At 36.6% G+C, this 26,913-nt stretch overlaps 1 protein-coding gene across 1 annotated transcript in view; it reads left to right on the forward strand.

Annotated features, from left to right (window-relative positions):
* The window catches only part of LOC126457464 (kinesin-like protein KIF19), a 610,440-nt gene extending 591,836 nt beyond the window's left edge, over window positions 1-18,604 (forward strand). The window contains exons 17-18 of the mRNA XM_050093755.1: window positions 8,175-8,226; window positions 17,878-18,604. Of these exons, the coding sequence (XP_049949712.1) occupies window positions 8,175-8,226; window positions 17,878-17,910 (85 nt within the window). The 3' untranslated portion in view covers window positions 17,911-18,604. The remainder of the gene's footprint in view (window positions 1-8,174; window positions 8,227-17,877) is intronic.
* The last annotated feature ends 8,309 nt before the right edge of the window (window positions 18,605-26,913 follow it).

A 26,913-nucleotide genomic window follows, 5' to 3' on the forward strand; every position in this document is an offset into this window, starting at 1 on the left:
AATGTTCAGATATGTCTCCACCGAGTGCAATGTGTTTTAGCTGCACGTGTATGAACAGATTTTGTTCTTCTTATTGAATTCATAATGTAAGCAAGTAGTGAATCACATGTATTGACTTTGTCCTCATAAACTATGTCTTTCATCCATCATCATACACAAAAATCCATTGGTGTTAAATCACGCAAAGTGGGTGGCCACAGATGTGTAGCACCACAAACAATCCATTTTTGGGGAAATGTTTATTTAAATATGTAGTAGCAGCGTTCATGAAATGTTGAGGTGCACCATCATGTTGTAAATACATTTGCAATTGCATAGCATGTGGAACAACTTCGAGCAAGCGGGGAATTTCTTCTTGAAGGAATAGCAAGTACCTCTTGACAGTTGGACGTCCTGGGAAAATGAATGGTCCAATAAAGTGTGTGTTGATTATACCACACAAAAACATTTATGCTAAATTGCTGCTTGGAAATTGCGTTGCACTGTTGCATGTGGGTTTGCTTCAGACCATATGTGCTCCTTATGTAAATTTTTTATACCATCTCAAGTAAATCGTGTCTCATCAGTGAATAAAATGTATTTGTGTAACTACCGATTAGTATTTAACCAGCTGCACTACTCCAAGTGAAGGGCAAGATCTCCCGGATGTAACAGATGCACTTTTTGTTTATGGTAAGGATACAGATTATTGTACTTGTGAGTATGCCATACTTTAGATTGTGAAATGCCTAATCATTGAGAGATACGTCATGTACTGGCACCTGAATTGTTGAACTGCATCCATAATATCCTCTTCATTGTCTTCACATATCAAGCACTCAAACTGATTATGAATGCTAGGTAGAGAACCTGTCTCTCATAATATTCAAAATACTCCACTAATGGTTCGTCCATTTGTAATCTTCCAAGTTGGATAATGTATGTGATATCCATTAACTGCAGCCATAGCATTACCATCACATTTGCTATAAATAAACAACGTATCGACATATTCCTCTGTCGTAAATTTGAAAGGAATCCCTATTTCATAAATAATCTACAAATTACAACAGTTACTATGTGGCTTCACTAAATACACTGTTGTTATTATGTTCTTTCACTGAACGATACAGAAAACTAACTTGTCTCAAGGATAGGAAATGACTGAAACAACTCACTAATGGTTGCCACAATGACATAAATGTTTATACATTCTTAATGGAAAGTAAACAAATTTACTTTGCTTCTCTGGATGTTTTGGAAAACTGCTGCAGATACACATCTGGGACACATTTCATTAGATTCACCAGATCAATAACAACAAAACAAATGGAAATTGTGATTTACTTTAACCTCGTACAGTTTTGCAATGGCTTCATATTAGCGAAGTTGCTAAATTTCAGGCAAAATCTTTTATTACCCATAACTCCATAACTAAACATTTGCGGACCTATGTTTATATGAACTTTTTCGTTTGGTTTACTTGTATAATAACATATTAAAATATCTCCATATCTTCATGAATCACCAGCTATGTGCTCAAAAAAATACTTACATTAGATTAGAACAATTAAAATAATCAATTTTTGACAATATAATGTAAATGGATGGATAGAAAATGTACTCATCAAGCAACAGCAGTAGAACACACATATAAAAAATAGATATTACTTGTGCAAGCTTTTGGAGCCAATGGCTCCTTCTTCCAATGGAAGGGCTGAAGGGAAGGAAGAGGGGTGAAGGGAAAGGAACTGGAGAGGTTTAGGAAAAGAGGTAGAGTTCAGAAATGTCACTCAGAACCCCAGGTCAGGGGAGACTTACTGGATGGGCAGTAGCTTTTTATATCTTCAATATAAAACACATATATATTTTTATCAAGTTGCATATTGTTCTTCACTCCATACTTAAAATGACCCTGTAAGGGAAGAAAGAGCCTGAGACAAACTTTCAGGACTCTACGGAAATGGAAAGTAAACTTGAGTGCAATAAACAATTATATCATCCTATATTACTGCAAAATGCACCAGCCCTGTTTTCCTTGAACTCAGGATGCATAAAAATATTATGTGTATTTGTTGTTTTCAGTTTTATGTTCTCACAATGCCAACTAATCCCAACAGCTACATTCATCCCATTTAGTTTCTTGTCATAACCAATGGTCTTTTTTAAATGCCCCTTGTGTCTAATAACAGTTTTAAATCTACAGCTTTAACTACCTTCAGTAGATATTTGGCTGTTGTTCACAATGCAGAAAGTAAGTGTGCATTAAAAAATTAGCTCCTTTTTGGATCTACGAGGGTTGGAACTTAAATAATGGCAACTATTTATTCACAACCGATACAAAAGAGTTACATGTTTGCACCTGTTACTGTCCTTCAATGTAGTCACCAGCATTGTGTGGAACCTGTTGCCAGTGGTGTGGAAGGCATAGTATACCGTTAGCAGAGCCTGTTATGATGATGGTGTGAATGGAGCGGTCTATTGCCTGTCAAATCTCTGGAACAGTTCTGAAGCGAATTGATTCCTTCATCTTCAGAATCAAATCAAAGTCACAAGGACTTAAATCTGGGGAGTATGGTGGATGGTACAGTACTTCCCAGTCCTGTTGACTGAAGAGAGCAGCCACAGTTTGTGCTGCATGCTCCCGTGCATTGTCATGCAAAATGATGGGTGGGTTGTGCAGAAAGTGTTGCCGCTTCTTTCACTAGCTCTTGAACACCTTGATGAGACTGTCATGTTGTATGACCTCTGGCACATTCAATCTTGATCCAATTCCATTGTTCTTGTTTTGAAAACATAGTGACACCATTACTTTTGACCGCTCGCTCACAAGTGATCACGTTTCCCTTGATTGTGTGCATGCTGGTGATGTGGAATGGGCAAGTCAATTTGCTTGGAGGTAAGGTAGGTATGTCAACAATGTGTACTATCAGCGACTATAGTAGATTCCATTGCATGGTGTCTCCACAGCAGTGTTGCCACTATTTAAGTTACAACCTACATATAATGGAGCCCCTTAGTGACATGGCTGTTAAGGAGGGGAAGGAATCCAGTGTGTACTCTATGTACATACCAGGAGGAGTCATTCTACGTTTGGAATGAGTGCTTCTGGATGCCACACAGGGTGCACCAAACTGCAGGTAGTGGCTCATGTTGGTACTAATGATGTGTGTCACTGAGGATCAGATGAGATTCTCTCTAGTTTCAGGCAGCTAACTGAAGCAGTAAAGACTTACAGCCTTGCTTGTGACATGAAGGCTCATTTCTTGACTTGCACCACAGAGTGGTGTCTTTCCAGGTTCTGCTAAATAGGTCACGAGTCCCACTACATGCAGAAAGTGGCTCCACAAGTAGCGGGGACTGTATAGAGGGGTTTGGACAAATTTATAGGTTAGAGAATTTTTGGAAAGTGCAGAAAGGGCTTCAGTTTCAAAGAGTGCAGGAGGAACACAGGAAGATGGTGGACATAGGAACATTCAATATTGTAGTTGTGAACTGTCATAGCTGTGTTTGAAAACTATCAGAGCTCCAAGCTCTAATAGAAAGTACTGAATCTCAAATGTTACAGGCGCTGGCCAGAAATAAGTTCAGCCAAAATTTTTACAGAGGACCTAACTGTGTTCAGAAAGGACAGATTAAATACTGTTGGTGGTGGAGTGTTTATTGTTGCCGGCAGTAGTTTACCTTGGAGTGAAATTGAAGAAGATAGTTCCTGTGGGTTAGTATGGGTAGAGATTATGCTTGTCAACTGAGATAAATTAATAATTGCTTCCTTTTACTGACCCCCATGGCCGACATGATACAGTGTCCAAACATTTCAAAGAAAACTTGAATGTCATTCCAAATAGGTTCACCACTCATCTACCCTCAATATGTTGGAGAAAATACATGTTTAAAGTCAGTGACACATAAAACATCATCCAAAATCATACTGAATGCCTTCTCATAAAATTATTTTGAAGAACTAGTCAAGGAGCTCCCTTGAATTGTAAATGGTTGCAAAAACATGCTTGACCTCTCAGCAACAAATAATCCTGACCAAATAGAGAGCATCTTGACAGATACAGGGATTAGTGACCATAAGGTTGTTGTAGACTGAATACATAATATCCTCACCAAAAAAAATAAACACAAAATACAATCATTTAAAAAATCAGATAAACGTTCACTTGACACCTTCCTAAGAGACAATGTCCACTCCTTCCAGACTGACTATGTAAGTGCAGACCAGATGTGGTATAAATTCAAAGAACTAGTGTCAATGGCAGTTGCGAGATATGTACCAAATGAATCAATAAGAGATGGCACTGGTCCCCATGACATGATTTCCTGTCAGAAAGGTAAGAGTTGATAATAACTGACAGGAAGTCATCAAGCACAACAGAAGTAATAGCCAGCATTCCCAAAGAAAGTATTATAGTCCCTCTGTTATTCTTGATCTACATAAATGTTTTAGGAGACAATCTGAGCAGCCTTCTTAGATTGTTTGTAGATGGTGTTCTCATTTACCATTTGCCATTTACCATTTATGTAAAGTTGTCAGATGATCAAAATGAATTGCAAAATGATTTAGACAAGATGGAATGATCACATAGATAATGTTGTGGGGAAAGCAAAGCAAAGATTGTGATTTATTGACAGAATACTTACAAAATGTAACAGGTCTACTGAACAGACTGTCTGCCCTCTTCTAGAGTAATGTTATGCAGAGTGTGATCCACATCAGATAGAATTGATAGGGGAGACTGAAAAACTTTAAAGAAGGTCAGCTCATTTTGTACCATTTCAAAACAGAACAGAGAGTGCCACATATATAATACATGGATTGGGTTGTGCAGTCACTAAAACGAATCTGTTTTTCACTGTGGCAGTATCTTCTCATGAAATTTGAAACACAGACTTTCTCCTTAGTGTGTGAAAATATTTTGTTAGTGCCTACTTACATAGGAAGAAATTATCATCATAACAAAATAAGAGAAACCAGAGCTTGCACAGAAAGATTTTAGTGTTCATTATTCCTGCGCATTGTTCTCGAGTGGGACAATAGAGCTTAAAGGTGGCTCGATGAACCCTCTACCAGGCACTTAATTGTGAATTGTAGAATAATCACGTAGATGTACAGGTATGAGGTTTGACATGATAGTATATCAACACATCATCATCATAATGATGCTGCTTGCTCATAACAAGGACTGGCAACCATCCATTACTGAAAATGACAGCCTTTGAATAAAGATTCCACTTGTACATCTTTTTGAAATGATGTATATCTTTTCCTTATTAGACTTGCCTGCTTATGGCCCAGGCACAAAAATTTCATAATCATCGTTTGCGCTGTTGTTAACACTAGCAAACAAGCATCAGTAAACTGATCATGAGTTTAAACAGTTGGTGAGCACAAGTGAAAAACATTTGAATGTTTGATCATACACAGTACACATTTTCTGACATTCCATTGGCTGTTGAGATTTCATTGAAACTTCCAAGAAAGTTTGCTCACTCTGCACTCATTTGGATGTGAACAAACTGTGAAAGAACTTTTAATGTCATATCAACAAAATGGAGAAATTAATAAAACAGGCACTCAGTTGAATGGAATTATTTCTATATCTGAAATTGAACAAAATTTACTCAGAATTTGCTGAAAAAATTAAGAAATGCACATTTTTTAAAGCCTGTCAAAAAGTGGAACTTCGTATAATTACTTTTGGATTATGGGAGACCACTCAGAAAAAGCTGAATCATGGAGTCACAGATAGGCACACACAAAAAGAAAGAAAACTTGCTACCTTTCAGAGTGGCCCTTTTTTGAGCTAGAGTAAAATACATACAGTAAACACAAACACACAAGCCTGGAAAAGGATCACTCCAAAAGGTAGCATGTTGTCTTTCTTTTTGTGTGTGCTTATCTGTGATTCCATGCTTCAGCTTTTGCTGAGTGGTTTCCTTTAATCCAAAAGCATTTAAATTCTGTCAGAATTTTACCAATACATATATAATCTATGACATTAAAAGCTTACTGTAGCTTTAGTTTTGAAGGTTTCAAATATTTTCAAAAGTTTTCTGTGGCCTTAGCTTTAAGAATTTAAGATATTTTCAAAACGTTTTTTTCTTAATTACAGAATTAATATTTTAACTGACTTAAATGAGTATTAAAATCATGAAATTTTTATGATTAATGAATTGACACATTTTTACCATTTTAAATTGCTTTTGAAGTTTTTAGAAATTGTTCATTCGTAATAATATTAATTACTGAATCACATGCCAATAAGATTATACTAATGAAAGAAATAATATGAATATATTTTCTAGTGTTAAAGTCCTGGCAATGACCTTTATTTTGACTCAACAGAATTAATAATCCTACTCAGAACAGTTGCAAAAATGCTACAGTACTATGGGAAATGAAATAGAATTTACTGCATTATAGGAAACTTACAAAATAACCACAAATAAGGTGTATATCCTAGGGGCATCATGATATTTTGTTCAGTGCCTGTATTAGCATGAAATGCAACAGCTGCCCACTAGTCATGGCCGAAAAATTCACTAACTTTATTTCTACTTTGATGTAACTAGACATTTAGAGATTCTTTATTAATATAATACAGAATGACACCTGTTAACAGTTCCCGAGCAATGTAGTACCAACCACTAATTAATCCACTGCACTCATATTCCCCATCCATTCAGCCATATTTATGTTTTCTTTGGTTTAAAAAATTGTTTGAGATTATTTCAAAAGAATACAACCAATTTCATTCCCCATCTTTATCAAATTTAAACTTGTGCTCATCTCCAATGATCTTGCCATACTAATATTCCTTCATTTTGTAAACAGTTGCCTGTACACTGAGGTGACGAAGGTCATGGGACACCTCCTAATATCATGTCAGACAACTTTTGTCTTGACATAGTATTAACTCAACAAGTTGTTGGAAGTCCTCTCCAAAAATATTTTGTCATGCTGCCACTATCACCATCCATAATTGCAAGAAAGTTGCCAGTGTAGGATTTTGTGTACAAAATGACCTCTCCATTATGTCCCATAAATGTTTCATGGGATTCATCTCAGGCAATCTTAATGGCCAAATCATTATCTTGAATTATCTAGAATGATTTTTCAAACCATTTGCGTGGCACATTCTTATCCATAAAAATTCCATCGTTGTTCAGGCATGACATGCGTGAATAGCTGCAAATGGTCTCCAAGTAGCCAAATATAACCATTTCTACTCAATGATCCATTCAGTTGGAACAAATGACCCAGTCCATTCCATGTAAACACAACCCACACCATTATGGTGCCACTACCAGCTTGCACAGCACCTTGTTGACAACTTAGGTCCATGGCTTCTTGAGGTCTGTGCCACACTCGAACCCTACCAGCAGCTCCTACTAGCTGAAAGTTGGATTCATCTGACCAGGCCAATCATCGAGTGTCCAAATGATATGGTCATGAGCGCAGGAGGTGCACTGCAGGTGAAGGCATGCTATTAGCAAATTCATTTGCTTTGGTCATCTGTTGCCATAGCCCTTTAACACCAAATTTCACCACACTGTCCTAATGGGTACATTCACTGTACATCCCACATTGATTTCTATGGTTATTTCATTGCAAATGCCGCTGATCCGACAATGTTGGTCAATACATTGTCCATAGTAAGAGGTAATGCCTGAAATCTGGCATTCTCGGTACACTCTTGATGTCGTGAATCTTGGAATACTGAGTTACCTAATGATTGACAAAATGGAATCTCCCATTCATCTACCTCCAAGTACTATTCTGCATTCAGAGTTTTGTAATTCCTTTCATGCAGCCATAATCTTGTTTCAACCCTTTTCACATGAATCATCTGAGTACAAATGACAACTCCACCAATGCACTGCCTTTTCTACATTGTTACCATCATCATCTGTATATATACATACCACTATCCCTTGACTTTTGCCACCTCAGTGTAACAGTGTCACAACTGTAGCACCTTTGAATGTTTTAGAACGCTTATGTAGGACTGTTTACTAATTGACTACAATTTAATCAGAGTCCATTATTTAACAAATTTCACTGGTGTACTGTCTACATTACAATAGCCATTCTAAAAACAATGGATTATCTCACTCAAGTTCCAGTGCTGATAAAGTGCAGTTGAATATACAGCAGTTTTACCTCAATTTGCCTTGTGTTTCAGAAGTGGTCTGAGGAGGAGTGCAAGTCAGAATAATTTATCTTCTGCAAGACAGGTACAGTTTAGATGTAGTTAGAATCAATTTTGGTTGCATATTTTAGTTACATATACTTTGCTTTTCATAAAATGTGACCATATTTTTTCATGGATCCCAGGGAAAAAAGTCACTGAAATATGGAAAGTAGTCAAATTATGTTTTTTAAAAGCATGATACATTTTAAAAGTAAAGACTTAAAGTTACCAAAAATTTTAATATTACAGTGTTGATATGAATTCATTATAACCAAATTTTATAGCTTTGAGTATCCTTGTAAAAACCATTTCTAGTTCAACTGATTGAGTTGTCTAACTGATGGCAGCTCAAATCCCCATCTGGCCATTCACATTTAGGTTTCCCATGCTCTTCAGAAACCACTTAAGAAAAATGCCAGGACGATTCCTTTGAAAAGGACACAGCTGATTTTCCTCCCCAATTTGCAATTGTACTCATTGGCTTTAAAACATTAAACCTCACTCTTCCTTTTCCCATATTAAAAACAAATCTGGGTGCATGATAATGATCACTGTTACAATTTAAACAGTTACTTTGAGTCAGTTACTTATAGAATTCAAACTGATTTTTATTCAGTACCATGCAATAAGCTTATAGTGCCTTAAAGTGGTAGATGAAACAAACTGTAGATGTATTTAGAGGACTTTCTTTTTCAAAAGTGCTAAAAGCTACTTCAGCATTTACTAGATACAGGTTTCTTACTTAAATACTAAATACAGTATCCATGCAAATATGAATATAGTAACATTATTGATTCATTTTCTTCATGGAAATTTAAATGTTCTACAAGTAAGTGTGATGATGTTACTCAACTGACAGTTTGAAACTAACCACTATAATCTTTCATAGTAATAATACTGAATGGTTTGACACCATACTGTCCAAAAGATCTAACATATTTAAATTGAACTATCATACATAATTAAGTAAAAGAACCATAGGACAGATTGTCTATTGGTTATAATGATATTTGGAGACATGACTCAGTATATCTTTGGATTCAGTTAACTTCAATGATTTGCATGTAAAGCATTAGTAAATAGTTAACTTGAGCATGAAAATAAAAAGAAGAGAATTGATTTTGGACACTGGCATGGGACATAGATAACTCAGACACCAGAGTGTCCTCCTGATGAAGGAAGTGGGGAGAAAAAGGGGGAGGAGAAGGCACTGGAGAAAGTATTAGGTCCCAGATAGTACAATTTTAAGTTCTATGTCAGATTTAGTTCAGAGATGATACATAGGACAGACAATAAAATGGAATTTGGATTGTTTTATCACTCGCCAGGCTCATTTGATGTAAATGAAAGGTTTAGAGAAAACTTCATTTCACTTGTGCTTAAGGAAAGCCAGAATGATCCATCTCCTCCATGTTAATTTTAGCAAATAGAAGGAACATTTTTTCTAAAACAATTAAACATAGTGCTCTGAAATTTGGACTTCATGTTCATTGAATATTTCTCTACAAAGTTATAATGCCATGTTAAGAAATATTTATTGGTTCTTGTTGCACAATTTCTTTAAACAGATACTTATTTTTTTCTCTAAAAATTTGCACTTTTTCTTCTATAACTCTTGAATTATACAATATTTTTTTTAGAATTTGTTATAAAAATGAAGGAAAGAAGTAAACAATATTGTGTGTAGAATGAGATTTTGACTCTGCAACAGAGTGTGCGCTGATATGAAACTTCCTGGCAGATTAAAACTGTGTGCCAGACCGAGACTCAAAGGTAGGAGACAAGGTACTGGCAGAAGTGAGGTTGTGAGGACGGGGCGTGAGTCATGCTTGGGTAGCTCAGTTGGTAGAGCACTTGCCCACAAAAGGCATAGGTCCCAAGTTCGAGTCTCGGTCCGGCACACTGTTTTAATCTGCCAGGAAGTTTAATATTGTGTATAAATTTCATTGATATATTGTCAGCAGTTTTTGAGAAAATGTCCCTCAAATACGAAAATTTTAAAGTTACGGGAAATGGCTTCCAAAGTTTTTTAATACATTATTGCCCCATGTGATGGATTATCAGCATCCTCTTCTTTTTCCAGTGTTAGGTTCCTTTTCAATGGTATTTTCTTCCCTTTTTCTGCATGTTGTAGACTTTTGTCTCTTCTTCCTGCACCTCTTAGTCTTTCTTCTTCAATAAGGCGCATTGTGGAAATGGTGTTGTGTCCTGGTTGAAAACCTAAATGTTTCAGCACATCACATGTGTATGTTGCCACTGCATCATACACTCCAAAATGCAATGTTTTTATCTGTACAAACACTCTTTTGGGAAACCTAATCCAAATTAAATTATTTGCACTTTCATTTGGATTTTGTGTTTTTGCATGTAAACACTTTTCCAATAAACTTGGCAGTGATAAATCTCTGATTACATCAATTACAGCATTTGGAAAACTGTTTTTATGAGTATATTCCTTTCCTGATTGGTACTTACATCATGAGTCATCACCTGTGGGGCCCAGTGCATGTTGTGGGTGCTCATTTGTTGATGCAGTATGAAAAAATTATGCCCATACTGTTCTCCTCATGTGCTCACTGCTTCTTGTATTTTGCCTAATTTCACACCCATAATACCTCTGCAATCTATCAATTGCTTCATCTGTCAATCTTCCTCTTCCTCCAAGGGTCTTACCATCACTAAGCTTCTGGGATCCTAATGTCTGCTTTGATTGCGCAAGCGAGTCCCCATGTGCTTCTGCACATGTCCAATGCACCCCTGTTCTGTAATATGAATTTCATTGCCATAAGGTTTGAGTTACTCTACAGCTTTATATCCCTGAGAACCACCATATCCTAAATAGTTAGTGTATCATACATTATACTACTCATGTGATCTGGAAAGAATTGCTTTCACTGCCTCTACTTCCATTGCTCCACTTGTGCCGTGAAAATTTGCTTCACAACTTTCACTATGTTCGTCCTTGGTATTGCACTTACATCTACAATGTTTTGAGAGAATAGTAACATGAATTACTTTGCAACTGTCTCCACAGGTAGCTGTCACAATTCCATTTAGAGATTTATGACCTCTATGTTGCCATGATCCATCTAAAGCAACAGTTAAATCTCTACAATTCCCATTATCTGTCACAGCTTCTTCAACTGCTTTCTCCATTGTTGCTTGAGGAACATCTTCACCAGAAGATCCCACCAATTCATTATAAAATCTGAACTTGTTTGGTGGTTTTGGCAAGTTCATAATTCCACATAGCATTGTCCCTGCAGCACTGCCCTTGCCAATGCAACGCAAACCACACACTAGCCTAACATTTATATCATACACTTTCTTTCCACTATTACCACTATGTGGAATACTATTAGAATTGGAAAACGAAACTTCTGCAGCACATTTGTTACACTTCAATAACGATTTTACATACCAAACCAATGTGTGAAGTTATTTTCAAATCCAGTCCTCTTTCCTTGCAAACTTGGCATAATACGTTATGTTTAAAAATATTAGAGAGCAAGGAAATGTTAATTATTTCATTCACGTCATTACTTTCACTTTCATAGTTTTCGAATTTTTCTTTGCTGTCACAAAGTTTCTTGCTGGAAGAAATTCTATCACATTCATTTGGAGTAGTTGGTGAAGCAGTCTGAGCAGCATCTCCCTTTGAAACAACAAAATATTTCTTCTTCCATTCATTGTGCCTTTTCTTAAACACTCAATTGTTGAAATGGGGCATATTGATATCCACAAACCAAATACGTAAAACAGGTACGAGCAAAATTTGTCAAATACGCAAAATTGAACAGCTAAACAACACAAAGCGAACTCCACAGGTCAACACACACAGTATAGCATTTATGTTTACTGATATGAACAGTCACTTGTCACAGAGATAAAGCCATACAACGTTGGAAAACAAAAGACTGTCTAATTCCACAAAGATACCTTGCTTGCAGCCAGCGAGTTATTATCGCTGAGTTTAATTTAACAGAGACAATGGCTATGCACTTAGCAACACCTGGAAGAGTGCACTGGATAAAGAAAAACCACAGAGGAAAACTTCCTGCTCTTTACCTCCTGATTCAAGGGATGGCGCTGCAAGCAACGCGGGATCTAAATTACATCTACGGAAGTAGAGAGCACCACTTCACTATGTGTCATATCGCTGTTGCTATGATGTATTCCAGCCAATCAGAAGCTGTCCTTAGAATATAAAAGTGGGAGCCTTGCTAGTTTACGACAGTCAGTTTTAGCCCTGATGATGACCATGGAGGTAGTGGTCAGAAGCTTGGAGTTTTATCCTAAATTGATGTGGCATGTACACCGAGAGATTTTTATTCAAGAAATATGTCGTGAAAGACTTCATAGCCAACTTGCTTTAAATGTTAAAAAATGTAAAATTGTGTACCTCACAAAACGAAAATATGTAGTATCTTATGACTGTAATATGAATGAGTCACAGTTTGAATCAGTCAACTAATACTAATTTCTATGTGTAACGCCTTGTAGGGATTTGAAATGGAAAGTTCACATAGACTCAGTTGTGGGGGTAGCAGATGGTAGACTTTGGTTTATTGGTAGAATACTGGGGGAGTGCAATCAGTCTATAAAGGAGACTGCTTAAAAATCACTTGTGTGACCCAATGTAGAATAGTGCTCAAGTATGTTGGTGGGACCCATACCAAATAGGCTAAAAGGGGATATTGAACATACGCAGAGAAGGGCAGCACGAATGGTCACATGTTTATTTGACCTGTGGGAGCGTGTTACAGAGGTGCTGAAGAAACTGAGGCAAAATCTTGAAGATAGACATAAACTATCCTGAGAAAGGCTACTAACAAGCCGGCTGGACTTGCCGAGCGGTTCTAGGCGCTACAGTCTGGAAACGTGCGACCGCTACTGTCACAGGTTCGAATCCTGCCTCAGTCATGGATGTGTGTGATGTCCTTAGGTTAGTTAAGTTTAAGTAGTTCTGAGTTCTAGGGGACTAATGACCTCAGCAGTTAAGTTCCATAGTGCTCAGAGCCATTTTTTTCTACTAACAAAATTTCATGAATTGGCTTTAAATAATAACTCTATGAATATACTACATCCCCCTATGTACCACTCACATAGGGATTGTGCAGACAAGATCAGAATAATCATAGCATAAACAGAGGCACTGAAACAATCATTCTCCCTGTGCTCCATATGTGAATGGAACAGGATGAAACTCAAATAACTGGTACAATGTGATGTACCCTCTGTCATGCACTTCATAGTGGTTTGCGGAGTATGGATGTAGATGTATGTAAATGAGTTATAAGTGTAGATGGATAGATGAGGGAGAGAAATTATAAGTGGAAGTAATGATACACATAAGAAATAGAAGGAAAAAATAATTAAGCAAATAATGAAATTCTACCTTTGGGCAAAAAAGAAGTGAGACACGTTTTTAATGGGGATGAGGGTATGATGGAGAACAAGTTCCCATTTCCAGAATTCTAGGAAATCAGTGTTTTTGATTGTAGGCCAGTGACCTGTTGCCACAGAAATGCACATTCTGAATGAAACAATATGTGCAAAATTTCTTGATGTCCAACTGGACAATAAGCCAAAATGTGTTGCTCAATGTTTTGAATTGAGGGGAAGCTTCTCCTATATACATATAAAGGAATGGTCCAATCCGATATGTCAAAATATAACCTGAAATTGTTCATAGAGCAAGCAGACACTGACAGAAATGCACTGTCAAAATTTTAGCTGCTAAGGTGCACTGCAAGTATTTTTTAAAAAATATGTTAAAGTTACTCATTTTTGTTGCATGAAGATACAGCACTCCCCCTCCCCGCTCACCACTGCTTGCTGCCTAAACTGGTGAACAAGCAAACAGAGCCACAACAGGAGAAAGTAGCACCACATAGTGTGGAGTCAAAATTTTAAGCAGTTAACTGTACCAAAAATGTCTCATATCATTAATCTGTAAAATAACTTTCAGTTCATTTCATCAGCTAAACGTTTGGAAATGTAATTGTTAGACAAGTGATTAGCAGAGGAAAAAATTCAACGCAATGTATTATGTTACATTAAAAAAGACTTACTTCAATTTGGAATTTAATATGTTGACATGAAACATTTATAACAATTTCTGTATTGTAGTTGTTATGATAATTTTTGGATAATGTGTATTTCACTAAAAGTGAAGCTGTTCCTTGACTATTTCCAGTGGCTGTCTCAAAAATGCAAAGTGTCTATTGCATGATGAAAACAAATATTTCTTTACACAAGGCACACCTGATAAAAGAAAGAAAAATTAATGTATTTAGGCACATCACAGTAGTTACTAGTTTTATTTAGACAGAACTGAGATGGAGTAAGTAATGGTCATGGCTGTTATTCTGCATGTTATACTGTGTGCCATGCATACTTAATCAAATTTCTAAAACATGGTGATGCAAACTGACACTGCAGAAATGAGTGAAGTTTAACAATACTGTACCACTGATAAACCAGAAATGATGAGGAAGTATCAGAAATTATGTTATCTAACAAATTTCTGAAAAATACATTACAGTGTTGAAAAATTTCTCTATTGAGAGGCTGATTCTTTTTGTTGCCTTCTTAAAGACAGATATGATGTTAAATCCAGGCCAATTATTTGCTGAAACTGGTAAGAAGACGTCCAAGATGTAACACTGAAAATTATTCTCTACCACTTTTCCAGAATTTGCTATGTTGATTACAAGATTTTTGCAGCATTCATCAACTGCACAAACAACTTTGTCTTCCTTTTGCTCAAAAAGAGAAAGTGGAATCTGCACACGGTTCTTGCACAAAGCCTGACTGACTGGCTTTATACACTACATTGTAGGACAAAAAAAAAGAACCTTTGTCTATATGTCAGCTACGAATTTCTCGTTTTTTTATTTATGTTAATCACATCTCCTCTACACATTACTTGAAGTAACTTGGTAATTTTGCAGCTTCCTTTTCCATATAATTTCCTGAATACCGGTATTTTTAATTAGATCAACAAAGAATCAGTAATGTTAATATCACTTGCTGTTCAGAGGAACAAGTGATCTAGATCTCCCTCAGTAATGATGCACTGACTCCCATTATTAGTTCTAAATCTTTCGAATAGTTTTTCTTTCAAAATTTTGTGAGTTTCATTTTGGCACACATGTCATACTTTATGTAAATCTTTGTTTCATTTGTACAATTTCTGTTCAGAATTTATGAAATTGAGTCAGCTTTCCACAAAGCAAAACTTTATGCAGCATGAAAATGACATTTTCATGCTGCAGCAGAGTGGGTACTCATTTGAAACTTCCTGACAGACTGAAACTGTGTGCCGGACTGAGACTTGAGATGAGGTACTGGCGGAAGTAGAGCACTGAGGAGTGGTTGTGAGTTGGGCCTGGCTAGCTCAGTCAGTAAAGCAGTTGCCTGTGAAAGGGAAAAAGTCTCAAGTTTGCATGTCAGTTCAGCACACCGTTTCAATCTACCTAAAAGTTTCAGCATTTTCTCCTTCCTTCTTTCTTTGACACTGAAGGCTATTGCCATACCTGTTTTATTTGGGCTAGGAAGGTGCTGTATTTTTGTTCTGGATTTTAATGAAGCCAACAGTCATTTTTTGAACCACAATTCACAGAATCATCAGTTATTTCCTATTTCTTCTAATGTTTCCATAATTACTTATGAATGAGTATCCATAAAATTAACTAATAAATAGTACTCATGTATATCTTCAGAACATAGTGCATTCATCATATTTCGTCCTTGCAAGGCTGAAAACAATAACTGGATTCCACATTACTGTGAAAATCTAACATCTGCACAAACACAGATGCTATTACCAAGTTTCTATGAAGAACTCACAAAGAAAATTAATTCTGGTTATCTCCACTGTTAACACTTAGCAATACCGCAAATGCAATTATGGACATTAAATGAGGTACAAATTCAAGTGGATACAAACTGTGAACAGTTGTTTCAGAGAAATTATCAATGGAATTGATATTTGCTTTACAAATTATGATTGTTTTGTGCCATGTTATCTGTTTACCTATGTGCTGTCAACCAAGCCTATGTGCCCACCATGTTGCTCATGCACTGTCTGCTACAGCTACAACAGGGTTTTAATTTCTCCAGCTGCCTGATGAGCTATGAATTTGACAATTTTCAAGAATACTTGCAGTGTTGTGTTTCTTTCAGTGTGTTCTTCATGCATATAAATATCAGGGCAGGTTTCAACGTGTCAGATTGGACAATTGCCTGGTGAAATGCATGGTTCAAAAAATTTATTAATAATGTATAATTTCTCATCATCATAATCATAATTTTCAAATTTGTCTGTCATTGGACGTACACCACTAGATACTGACTTCCTACAGACATTTCCATAGATTACATCCTTCAGCTATATGCACTCATGTTGCACCCACATATTATCTAACATTGTACAGACGCATTCCACTAGCAACTTCTCTCAATTTTTTCTTATCTCTAGAAAACAATAATGGAAGTATCTTTGTCAATCTACCATCCACTCCTCTTCCACATGCCTTGCCCCTCCAATTTCAGTTTTATTATGGATACAGTTGTTACCTGTTCTGTCTGACAGTTTTCATGTTGTTGTAACATGACATGGGTCATGACATAGTAACTCTAGAAGCTCACTATTAGATAAGAGGTGATATGGGATTTTGAGGTCATCCATTTCTTGGTTCATGAGTGGCTATGTATGGGAGTGAAATGGAAACTGGGTCAAACTAAGATTCTTCAGATACCTGTGGCTGGAGACAGAACACAATGATGATGTTAGGTTAAGGAGGCAGATATGATGATAATAGGGAAAATAAGACTCTGGGTTGGTTTAATGGTCTGCTTTTTGTTGCTTCTTCACATGGTAGCAATGAACATGCAGGAGAGTACAGACAATCATTTATAAAAACATGGATGAGACTTACTAGATTCTCCAATCAGTTACCAGAACAAATAGCCACCCTGACCTATAATAACCAGTATTAAGTGAGGAATCTAGGAATATACTACAACTCCACTTGGGTCACTCCAATAGGGACAAAGAAGGCTAGTTGACACTAATTAAAGTAAGCACGGATGAACTAGAAAAATACTTCTTCTCAAACTGTTGATGTGAATGGAACTGAAAAAACCCTAATCCTTCTGGCATGCACTTCACAGTGGTTTGCACTGTAGGTGCACAGAAATATATTTGCAACTGATTCCCATTTCAGTGTTATTTGCAGACATTACACTACAATTTTAAAGCACATAATAAAAGCAATTTGAAGTACAGTTTGTGAGTGTTTATGTGTGTGTGTGTGTGTGTGTGTGTTTGTGTGTGTGTGTGTGTGTGTGTGTGTTTGAGAGAGAAAGAGAGAGAGAAGGAAGGGGGTGAGGGGTGAATACAGTAGGGCCTATTAATTGAAAAAGTGGCTCTGTAATACTGCATACTTCATCATATTCACATCTTACAGTTGATCTTACTTCTTGCCTTATCCTTCAATCTATTTACTGATTTATTACAAAATATTCATTTCTAAAATCATGAATTACTCTTAAACAACTGTATGTCTGTGTTCTTTCCACTACAGTCACACATTTATGAATTTTGTTAAGTATCCATATAATAAATATTTTCTTCTTTTGTTTTTTTAGTGTATTTTGAAAACTGATGCATATTTACATTTTTCAGATGAATAGAGACACCCTGTGGCCTGATGAATAGAAGATATCTTGAAGAATCTTAATTTGATATATAAAATGATGGTTAACAACATGAAAACATTGTAATGTGATATGATAGATTGTCTTAACAAAAGCTGTGGTGTTAAGATGCTAGCAAGTGTAAATAATCAGAGAGGAAATTGAAAATAAGATCAATATTTGGGGTTACCTATTACTGCTCAAATGGCAGTGTCCTACTATTAGAGAAAAGATATGTCACTAGAAGGAATAAACATAAATACTGAAGCAGGCTGTGATCTAAAGTGCAATCTGCTGTACAACTGCTAAGTACTTTTGTAAACTCACCTCTGTGATGAATGCTAATTTTCATGTTATCTATATTTTTAACTCATGACCACAAGCATATACAACTTTCATAAGGTTTTCCATATATTGAGTATTGTGTAATTTAGAGAAGAATTTGTCATTGTTGAAACAGTTGGCTGTAATCATTTTTGTAACAGGATATGTGAAATAGTACAGAGTCGTAATAACAATTAAATTCTGAACAGTTTACAGACATACATTATAAATTTTGTTACAAAGATATTAGATGTTTGTACAAGAATAGTACTCTACAAAGGCCTAAGGTATTGATATAGAGGAGGAACCATATATAAGTTTAGACTCCAGTGTTTAACATGAAAGGAAAACTTGTATTCTGTGTGACAAGCCTAGAAATACAAAGAAATAAATGTTGCTAGAAACATTAAAACCATGTTAAATTATCCCCATTGTCCTTTCACTGTTTTTAGTATGTGTGAGTCTCACAACAGGTGGTTTTCTATCAATTTGGAGCCTGAGTGACCTGTCCCCCTCCCCCTCGGGTAAGAACCATAAAAATTCTGACAGCTACAGATAATAACAGCTTTTCTATTTTAAGCATTTCTGCCATCCTGAAGGTACAAATGGTAAGTACTGAGGAGTCAGATTAGTTGCTATTTGAGCTCTCTTACAATGAACCCCCCCCTGTCCCCCCCTCTCTCTCTTTTGGTCTGTCTGTCTGTCTGTCTCTCTCTCTCTCTCTCTCTCTCTCTCTCTCTCTCTCTCTCTCTCTATCTATCTATCTATCTCTTAAAAAAAAAATTAATCTAACCCTATACCACAATAAGATTTTATAATCTGCCATCTAGCTTTTCAAACCATCTGAATTGCAATTTGCCATTGCCTTATCACTGAACAAAATACTTTCTGTTATTCTGCCTGCAACTATTCCTATGTAATTATAACATCACATCCCTACATGTTGTTGCTGCTATGTTTTTGTGAGAAATATAACTGAATAAATTTGCCTGTCAAATACAACGTGTGAAAAAATGTCCCTTATTTTAGAGGTGATAAATGCACCAACACAAGACAAAAGTGTCCAGTAAACATAGGCCCTAAAGTGTATTTCTTAAGAGTTATGAGCACATGTTCATCTTGACTAATGTGAAACACCCTTTTATGGAACAAGTGCTCATACCTCTTAAGGTATGCAGTTTAGAACCTAAGTTTAATGGACATTTTTCTTGTGTGGTCCATACTACCACCTCTCAAAATACAAGATTTTTTGTTTTAACATTCTATATATTTGGATTAATTTTGTTTGTAATTTCCTCAATTCTATTCAGTTCAGTTCAATTCAATTCAATTTCTTTACTCATCTGTTAATAATAAACAATGTATAGATGTAATCAGTTCATAGCCAGGTCTAGTTACAATAACTTTTTTAAATATTTAAGTTGTTTAACAATCATCTTACACAAGTACAGAGTGACTCAGAATAATGGAAATGTTTGAAATGAGTAGTGGTAGCCATGGGCAAGTGGCAGCACTGCGGTTTCATGATACTTAGTGAGTAAACAGTCTGCCATCTCAGTAACCATGGATCAGTGGAACAGATAACAGTGTGTGCTAGCCATAAAAATGTTTAATAAAAACAATGATAGTTTGATAGTGGCACAGAGGGGGTTTCGACGTTTTTATACTTTAGGACATCATGAAGCCATTCTGTCAAAACATGCAATAAAATGTGTTTTTGACTGGAGACTCGATCTGCCCTCAAGAAGAAACCAAAAGGATGACCAAGAAGTGTGCATTCTCCAGTGAAAACTAATGTTGTAAGTGAGCCTGTCTTACAGTCTGTATATGTAAATGGTTTTAGTTTTTCATATTCAGATATTCTTCAATGCTATGAAAGTTATACACTATTAAAATTATTTTACCTCTATTCTAAATTTAGGAAATTCTTTAATTTTCTTTACTGTAGCAATGAAAGTCATCTCTGTTTCTTGTTTTGTAGTTATGAACTTCATTGTTCAAGGGCAGCTTCCCCTTGCGCAAGATCTTTGATGTACTGAATTACTGTTTGTCGGCCTGTGACCTGGGTAAAATGTTTTTAAAAGTCTTAATGAATACAACATTCTCAGGAATGAGTGCTTGAAATTTCCTATGTTTAATTAGCCTTTAGTCCAGTGGAACAGATGATGTTGGTGGCATTGCCCCAATTACATAAATAACATGGTCAGATGACATTGTGATTCATTTCATTTCCATATCCTAACTGACAAGTCACACGACTAATACTTCTATCTCCTCTCCATGTATACACACAGAGTGTACCTGGTGCGCCTTCCTGCCCCTGCAGCCATTTCTCTAAGGGGTACCATCATTTAACAGACATTTCATAAAATTTAGTTGACATATCAAATGGCTCTGAGCACTATGGGACTCAACTGCTGTGGTCATAAGTCCCCTAGAACTTAGAACTACTTAAACCTAACTAACCTAAGGACAGCACATAACACCCAGCCATCACGAGGCAGAGAAAATCCCTGACCCCGCCGGGAATCGAACCCGGGAACCCGGGCGTGGGAAGCAAGAACGCTACCGCACGACCACGAGATGCGGGCATAGTTGACATATCATTTTAGTACACATTCCATTGCATGATACCCAAAACCACACTTGGACGACACACCAACTAGTGTTGATGGCTATCCCAAATACAGAAGACAGTCACCCAAAAATTGTGGCTTTGCAGCAAAAATATGAATACAAGGCAGCGATGAACTGGAAATAGGTAATCAATGTGTAGTACCACATAACATCCTACTTTCCAAAATGTTCCAAGCACACATGAACATAGAATACTGCAATTCAGTGAAATTCATCAAATATGTCAGCAAGTATGTATTTCAAATAGCCAAAGTCAGTGAACAACAAAACAGAAAGGACAAGGTTGTTATGTACCAAATGCAAAGATACATCAACAGTAATCAAGCTGTGTGGTGGAATTTCAGTTTTCACTTATACGAACACATACCAATTGTACAACATACAGCAGTATGCTTGGATAATGGACAGAGAGTTTACTTAGAAGAAGATACTGCCAGAAAAACTGCAAGTGAACTACCTCTGAACAAAACATTAACAGCTTTTTACCAATTGTGCCAAATGAAGCCATTCACAAAAATATTACTGTTTGTCAATGTCGCTAGAACACAACAATGAAAATCTTTTAATAATGAAAACAAGGAATTCAAGTAGAAGATCATCCAGAAATCATGAAATCTGGCACACTAGGCCAAATATGCCCTGTGCATCTGAATAATGGTAAATGTTTCTATCTCTGGATGTCGCTAGACAAAATATGGGGACCAACAAGTTTTACAGACCTGAAGACTGTTTATGGTTGCCTATACCAGATGTACAGAGAAGCATACCAACACTTAGGTCTACTAGAAAACACAACCACTGGGAACTACCACTACAAGACGCCTCACCCACAGCCTGAGCCGATCAAATGAGAGATTTATTTGCCATAAGTTGAAAAACGTGTAATCCATTGAATCCAAGACAGCTATGGAACTCCTTAAAATAGAGTATGAGTGATGACATACTACATCTACATCTTCATGGATACTCTGCAAATCACAGTTAAGTGCCTGGCAGAGGGATCATCAAACCACCTTCACAATTCTCTATTATTTCAATGTTGTATAGTGCGCGAAGAAAACAAACACGTGTATCTTTCCGTGTGAGCTCTGATTTCCCTTATTGCATTATGGTGATCATTTCTCCCTATGCAGGTTGGTATCAACAAAATATTTCCTCATTCAGAGGAGAAAGTTGGTAATTGAAATACCATGAGAAGATTCTGCCACAACGAAAAACGCCTTTGTTTTAATGATGTCCACCCCAAATCCTGTATCACTTCAGTGACACTGTCTCCTCTATTTCACAATAGTACAAAATGTGTTGCCCTCCATTGAACTTTCTTGATGTACTCCGTCAGTCCTATCTGGTAAGGATCCACACCATGCAGCAGTATTCTAAAAGAGGATGGACAAGTGCAGTGTAGGCAGCCTCTTTTGTAGATCTTTTACATTTTCTAAATGTCCTACGAGTAAAACACAATCTTTGGTTAGTCTTCCCCATGACATTTTCTGTGTTCCTTCCAATTTAAGTTGTTTATAATTGTGATTCCTAAGTATTTAACTGAATTTACAGCCTTTAAATTTGACTGATTTATCACGTAACTGAAGTTCAATGTGTTCCTTTTAGCACTCATGTGGATGACCTCACACTTTTCATTACTTATTGTCAACTGCCACTTTTTTCACCATGCAGACAACTTTTCTAAATTGTTTTGCTCTTATGATGAATTTAGTAGTCAATAAATGAGAGCATCATCTGCAAACAACCTAAGACGGCTATTCAGATTGTCTTCCAAATTGTTTGTATAGATAAAGAACAGCAAAGGGCCTATAACACTGCCTTGCATGGTGCCAGAAATCACTTCTGTTTTACCTGATGACTTTTCATCAGTTAATGCAAACTGTGACCTCTCTAACAGGAAATCACTAATCCAGTCACACAACTGATATGACGTTCTATAATCACACAGTTTCACTACAAGCTGCTTGTGGGTACAGTTTCAAAAGCCTTCTGGAAATCCAGAAATATAGAATCAATTGGAAATCCCTTGTCAATAGCACTCAGCACTTTGTGTGATTAAAGAACTAGTTGTGTTTCACAAGAATGATGTTTTCTAAAAATACTGCTGCATATCAACATTAATGATGTGGGTCTGTAATTTAGTGGATTAATCCTACAAACTTTCGTGAATATTGGTGTGACCTGTGCAACTTTCCAGTCCTTGGGCATGGAGCATTCATTGAGCAAATGGTTGTATGTAATTTTGAAGTATAGAGCTATTGTATCAGCATACTCTGAAAGGAATGTAATCAGTCTGGACCAGAAGACTTCCTTTTGTTAAGTGATTTAAGTTGCTTCACTATTCTGAGGACATTTACTTCTATGTTACTCATTTTGGCAGCTGTTCTTGATTTGAATTCTGGAATATTTAATTTGTCTTCTTTGGTGAAGGAATTTTGGTAGGCTGTGTTTAGTAGCTCTGCTTTGGCAGCACTGTCATCAACAGTATTTCCATTGCTATCATGCAGAAAAGGCATTGATTGTGTCTTGCTGATAGTATACTTGAGACACGACAAAAATCTCTTTTGATTTTGTGACAGGTTTTGAGAAAAAGTTTTGTTGTGGAAACTATTATAAGCATCTCACATTGAAGTCCACACTAATTTTGATCTTCTCTGAAAGATTGCCAATCTTGGAGATTTTGTGTCCATTTAAGGTTGGCATTTTTTTTTTCCAACGGTGTTCTGACTCATTTTGTGTACCTATGAGGATCAGCTCCATTGTTTGTCAATTTATTTGGTATAAATCTCTCAGTTACTGCCAATACTATTTCTTTAATTCAAGCTGCATTTGGTCTACACTTACATAATTAATTTGGGATTAGTGGAGATAGTCCCACAGGAAGGTGCCAAGTGAATTTTTATCTGTTTTTTTGAACAGATATATTTTTCATTTATTTTTGCAGGATTTGGAGGTTACAATATTCAGTCTCACTATGATAGCCCTGTGTTCACTAATCCCTGTATCTGTTTAGATGCTTGTTATTAGCTCAGGATTATTTGTTGTTAAGAGGTCCAGTGTGTTTTCACAACCACTCACAAACTACCTGCTTGAAATAATTTTCAGAGAATGTGTCTAGCACAATTTCAAATGATGTTTTATGTGTACCTCCAGAATTACACAAGTATTTTTGCCAACATATCGAGGATAAATTAAAGTCAGCACCAACTACATTTGTATGAGTCAGGTAGATGCTTGAAATCTAACTCAAGTTTTCATTGAACCTTTCAGCAATTATATCATCTGGACTGGGAGGTCAGTAAAAAAATTCAATTATTATTTTATTCCAGTTTCCAAGAATGACCTCTGCCAATACTAACTCACAGGAAGTATCTACTTCAATTTCATGACAAAGGGTACACTAATTCTAACAGCAACAAACACACCACCGCCAACTGTGTTTAGCTTATCCTTTCAGAACACTGTTAGGTTCTTCGCAAAAATTTCAGCTGAACTTCTCTCTGACTTTAGGGAAATTTCAGGGCTTATAATGATTTGAGCATCAGTGCTTTCTACTAGTGCTTGGAACTCTGGTACTTTCGCAACACTGCTATGAAAATTTACAATTATTACACTGATGGTTCCTGGATCTACATTCTTCCTGTGTTTGGCCTGTACCCTTTGTGACTGAAGCCCTTTCTGTGTTTTCCCAAGACCCTATAACCTTAAAAACTCCCCAGTCCATGCCGCACAGCCCCTGTTACCCATGTAGCCACCTCCTGCATGTAGTGGACTTCAGACCTATTCAGTGGAACCCAAAACCTAACCCTCCTTAGGTGCAAGTTGAGAAATCTGCAGCCTACATGGTCACAGAACCATCTGAGCCCATGATTCAGACACTCCACTTGACTCTGTACAAGCAGTCTGCAATTGGTCCTGTCGACTATGTTGCAAATGATCAGTTCTGCTTCACATCTCACAAGCAAGACTGGCAGCCTTTAGCTCTGTTAGCTGCTCAAAAAGAAAGAGAATCTCTTCTGATCCAAAGTGACACACATCATTGGTACCAACAAGAGCCAGCACCTGCATTTAGCTGCACACTCTGTTCTTCATGGCTTCCGAAAGGACCCATTCCATGTCTGGAATGACTCCACCTGGTATGTACATGGAGTGCACATTGGTTTTCTTACTGCTCCAAATCCAACAAGTGCGTTCTGAACTGGCCATTGAATTCAACAACATCTTCAATGAAACACTCATTTGCCTAGAAGATAAATATTTCAAGAAAACCACTGAACTGGAAAGCTGCAGTATTCATATCTTGTACTTGACTAGTGGTTGAAATAGCCGTATGATTAATTGTAAGATTTACTGTAGGAATAACTATTTTGCCTTCAACTCTTGATTCAAGTTTTGATGCTGAAGCATTCATGCAATTTACAACTATGTTATCAAATTCATTCTCATCTGCACTAATCCATTACTACATTTGTTGCCAGCTATGTTGTACCCTGTTTACCTATCTTTACCATAACAATGCAATATGTTGAATTCGCTTGTTTTATATGCAACATAATTCAAATAATCTCAGTATCCAGTTGTCTAATTCTAATGCTCTCACAGTACAGCAAATTGAAACAGTGAAACAATGCTGCATCATTACATGCTCCTGCGTCATGAATGTAGCGAGGCTGTGTGGCTAAGTACCTTTTATTTTTAGAACTCATTACTCTGAAATTTATTAATTCTACTGTGATAAGCAAGCTTATTTAGTGACACACACACACACACACACACACACACACATTGTGAGGATCAATCGCATACCATACTTGTGACCTGTGGCAGTGATTATCTTTATTCAACAGTTCAATTTTTCACTCATCAACCTTGATTCATAGTTTCTCTTACTCACTAAAAATGTATCATCCAGTATAAAAGTGTTCCCATATCTTTTCATTGAATTCAGTCATGTCTTTCACTTCAAAACTGGTTTCACATCACTTATGAGTACTCTTTGCAATCTACAAAGGAGAAAAATTTTTGGTAGGTACTTTCAGTTTCTTTACATTTCACATGATCTTCCAACCATTTTCGTTATTTAGATGGTAGCCTCACTTCTTGTAACTGTGGATTGATGATACCAGGCCCATAAACTGTGACTCTAGTGAAACAGCACGGAAAAATGCACATCACACCACAGTTGATACATGGATTCCCATCTTTCACAGTTCATCATAACAAGAAGACAACAATGGATACTTTAGAGTCCACATCAGTGACAGACTGCACCTATGTTTTGAGTGGGGAAAGGGGTGGTGGGGGTGGGGGGGGTGGGGGGGGGGTTGATGTGTAGTGCAGCAACCCAATGTGACATGGACGCAACAAGTCATTAAAAGTCACCTTCAGAAATATTGAGTCATGTTACTCTACAGCCATCCATCATTGCAAAAGTGTTGCAGGTGCAGGATTTTATGCATGAACTGATGTCTCATTTATGTTCCATAAATGTTCAATGGCATTCATGCTGGTGAACTGGATGGCCAAATCGTTCACTCAAACTGTCCAAAATGTTCTTCAAAGCAATCATGAACAATTGTGGCCTGGTGACATGGCACATTGTAATCCTTAGAAATTCCATCATTGTTTGGGAACATGAAGTCCGTGAATGGCTTGACAGTGTTTCACTTATAGGTAATATTTTGCAGTATGTTCTTAAAATTGAATCGGTACCAATATAAAATGCTAGAAATATTTAATATGGAGGTCTTTATTTTGATTCTGATTTGTTAATCATGGTTTATTGTTTATCTTATTCATAAAATATTCTTCAAACATTACCAAAATTGTTAATTTGTCTTTAATTATGTAAATTAAGCCATTATTAGAAGAATAAAACAAAGATGAAGTCTGTTGAGTCTATGTCAAGTTAGTCCATTACGTTTAGGGTTACTATATGCAATCAGTGGGTCTCTGCTTAAGAATTTAAAATTTAAATTCGTTTTTTATCTAGACTGTATATATCTCACTTTTCACTTAAATTCCTTTAATTCTTTGCTTTGAATAATTTCAGTCTTCTGCA

This window comes from Schistocerca serialis, chromosome 2 (assembly GCF_023864345.2).
Source record: "Schistocerca serialis cubense isolate TAMUIC-IGC-003099 chromosome 2, iqSchSeri2.2, whole genome shotgun sequence".
In the NCBI taxonomy this organism is placed as follows: Eukaryota; Metazoa; Arthropoda; class Insecta; order Orthoptera; family Acrididae; genus Schistocerca; species Schistocerca serialis.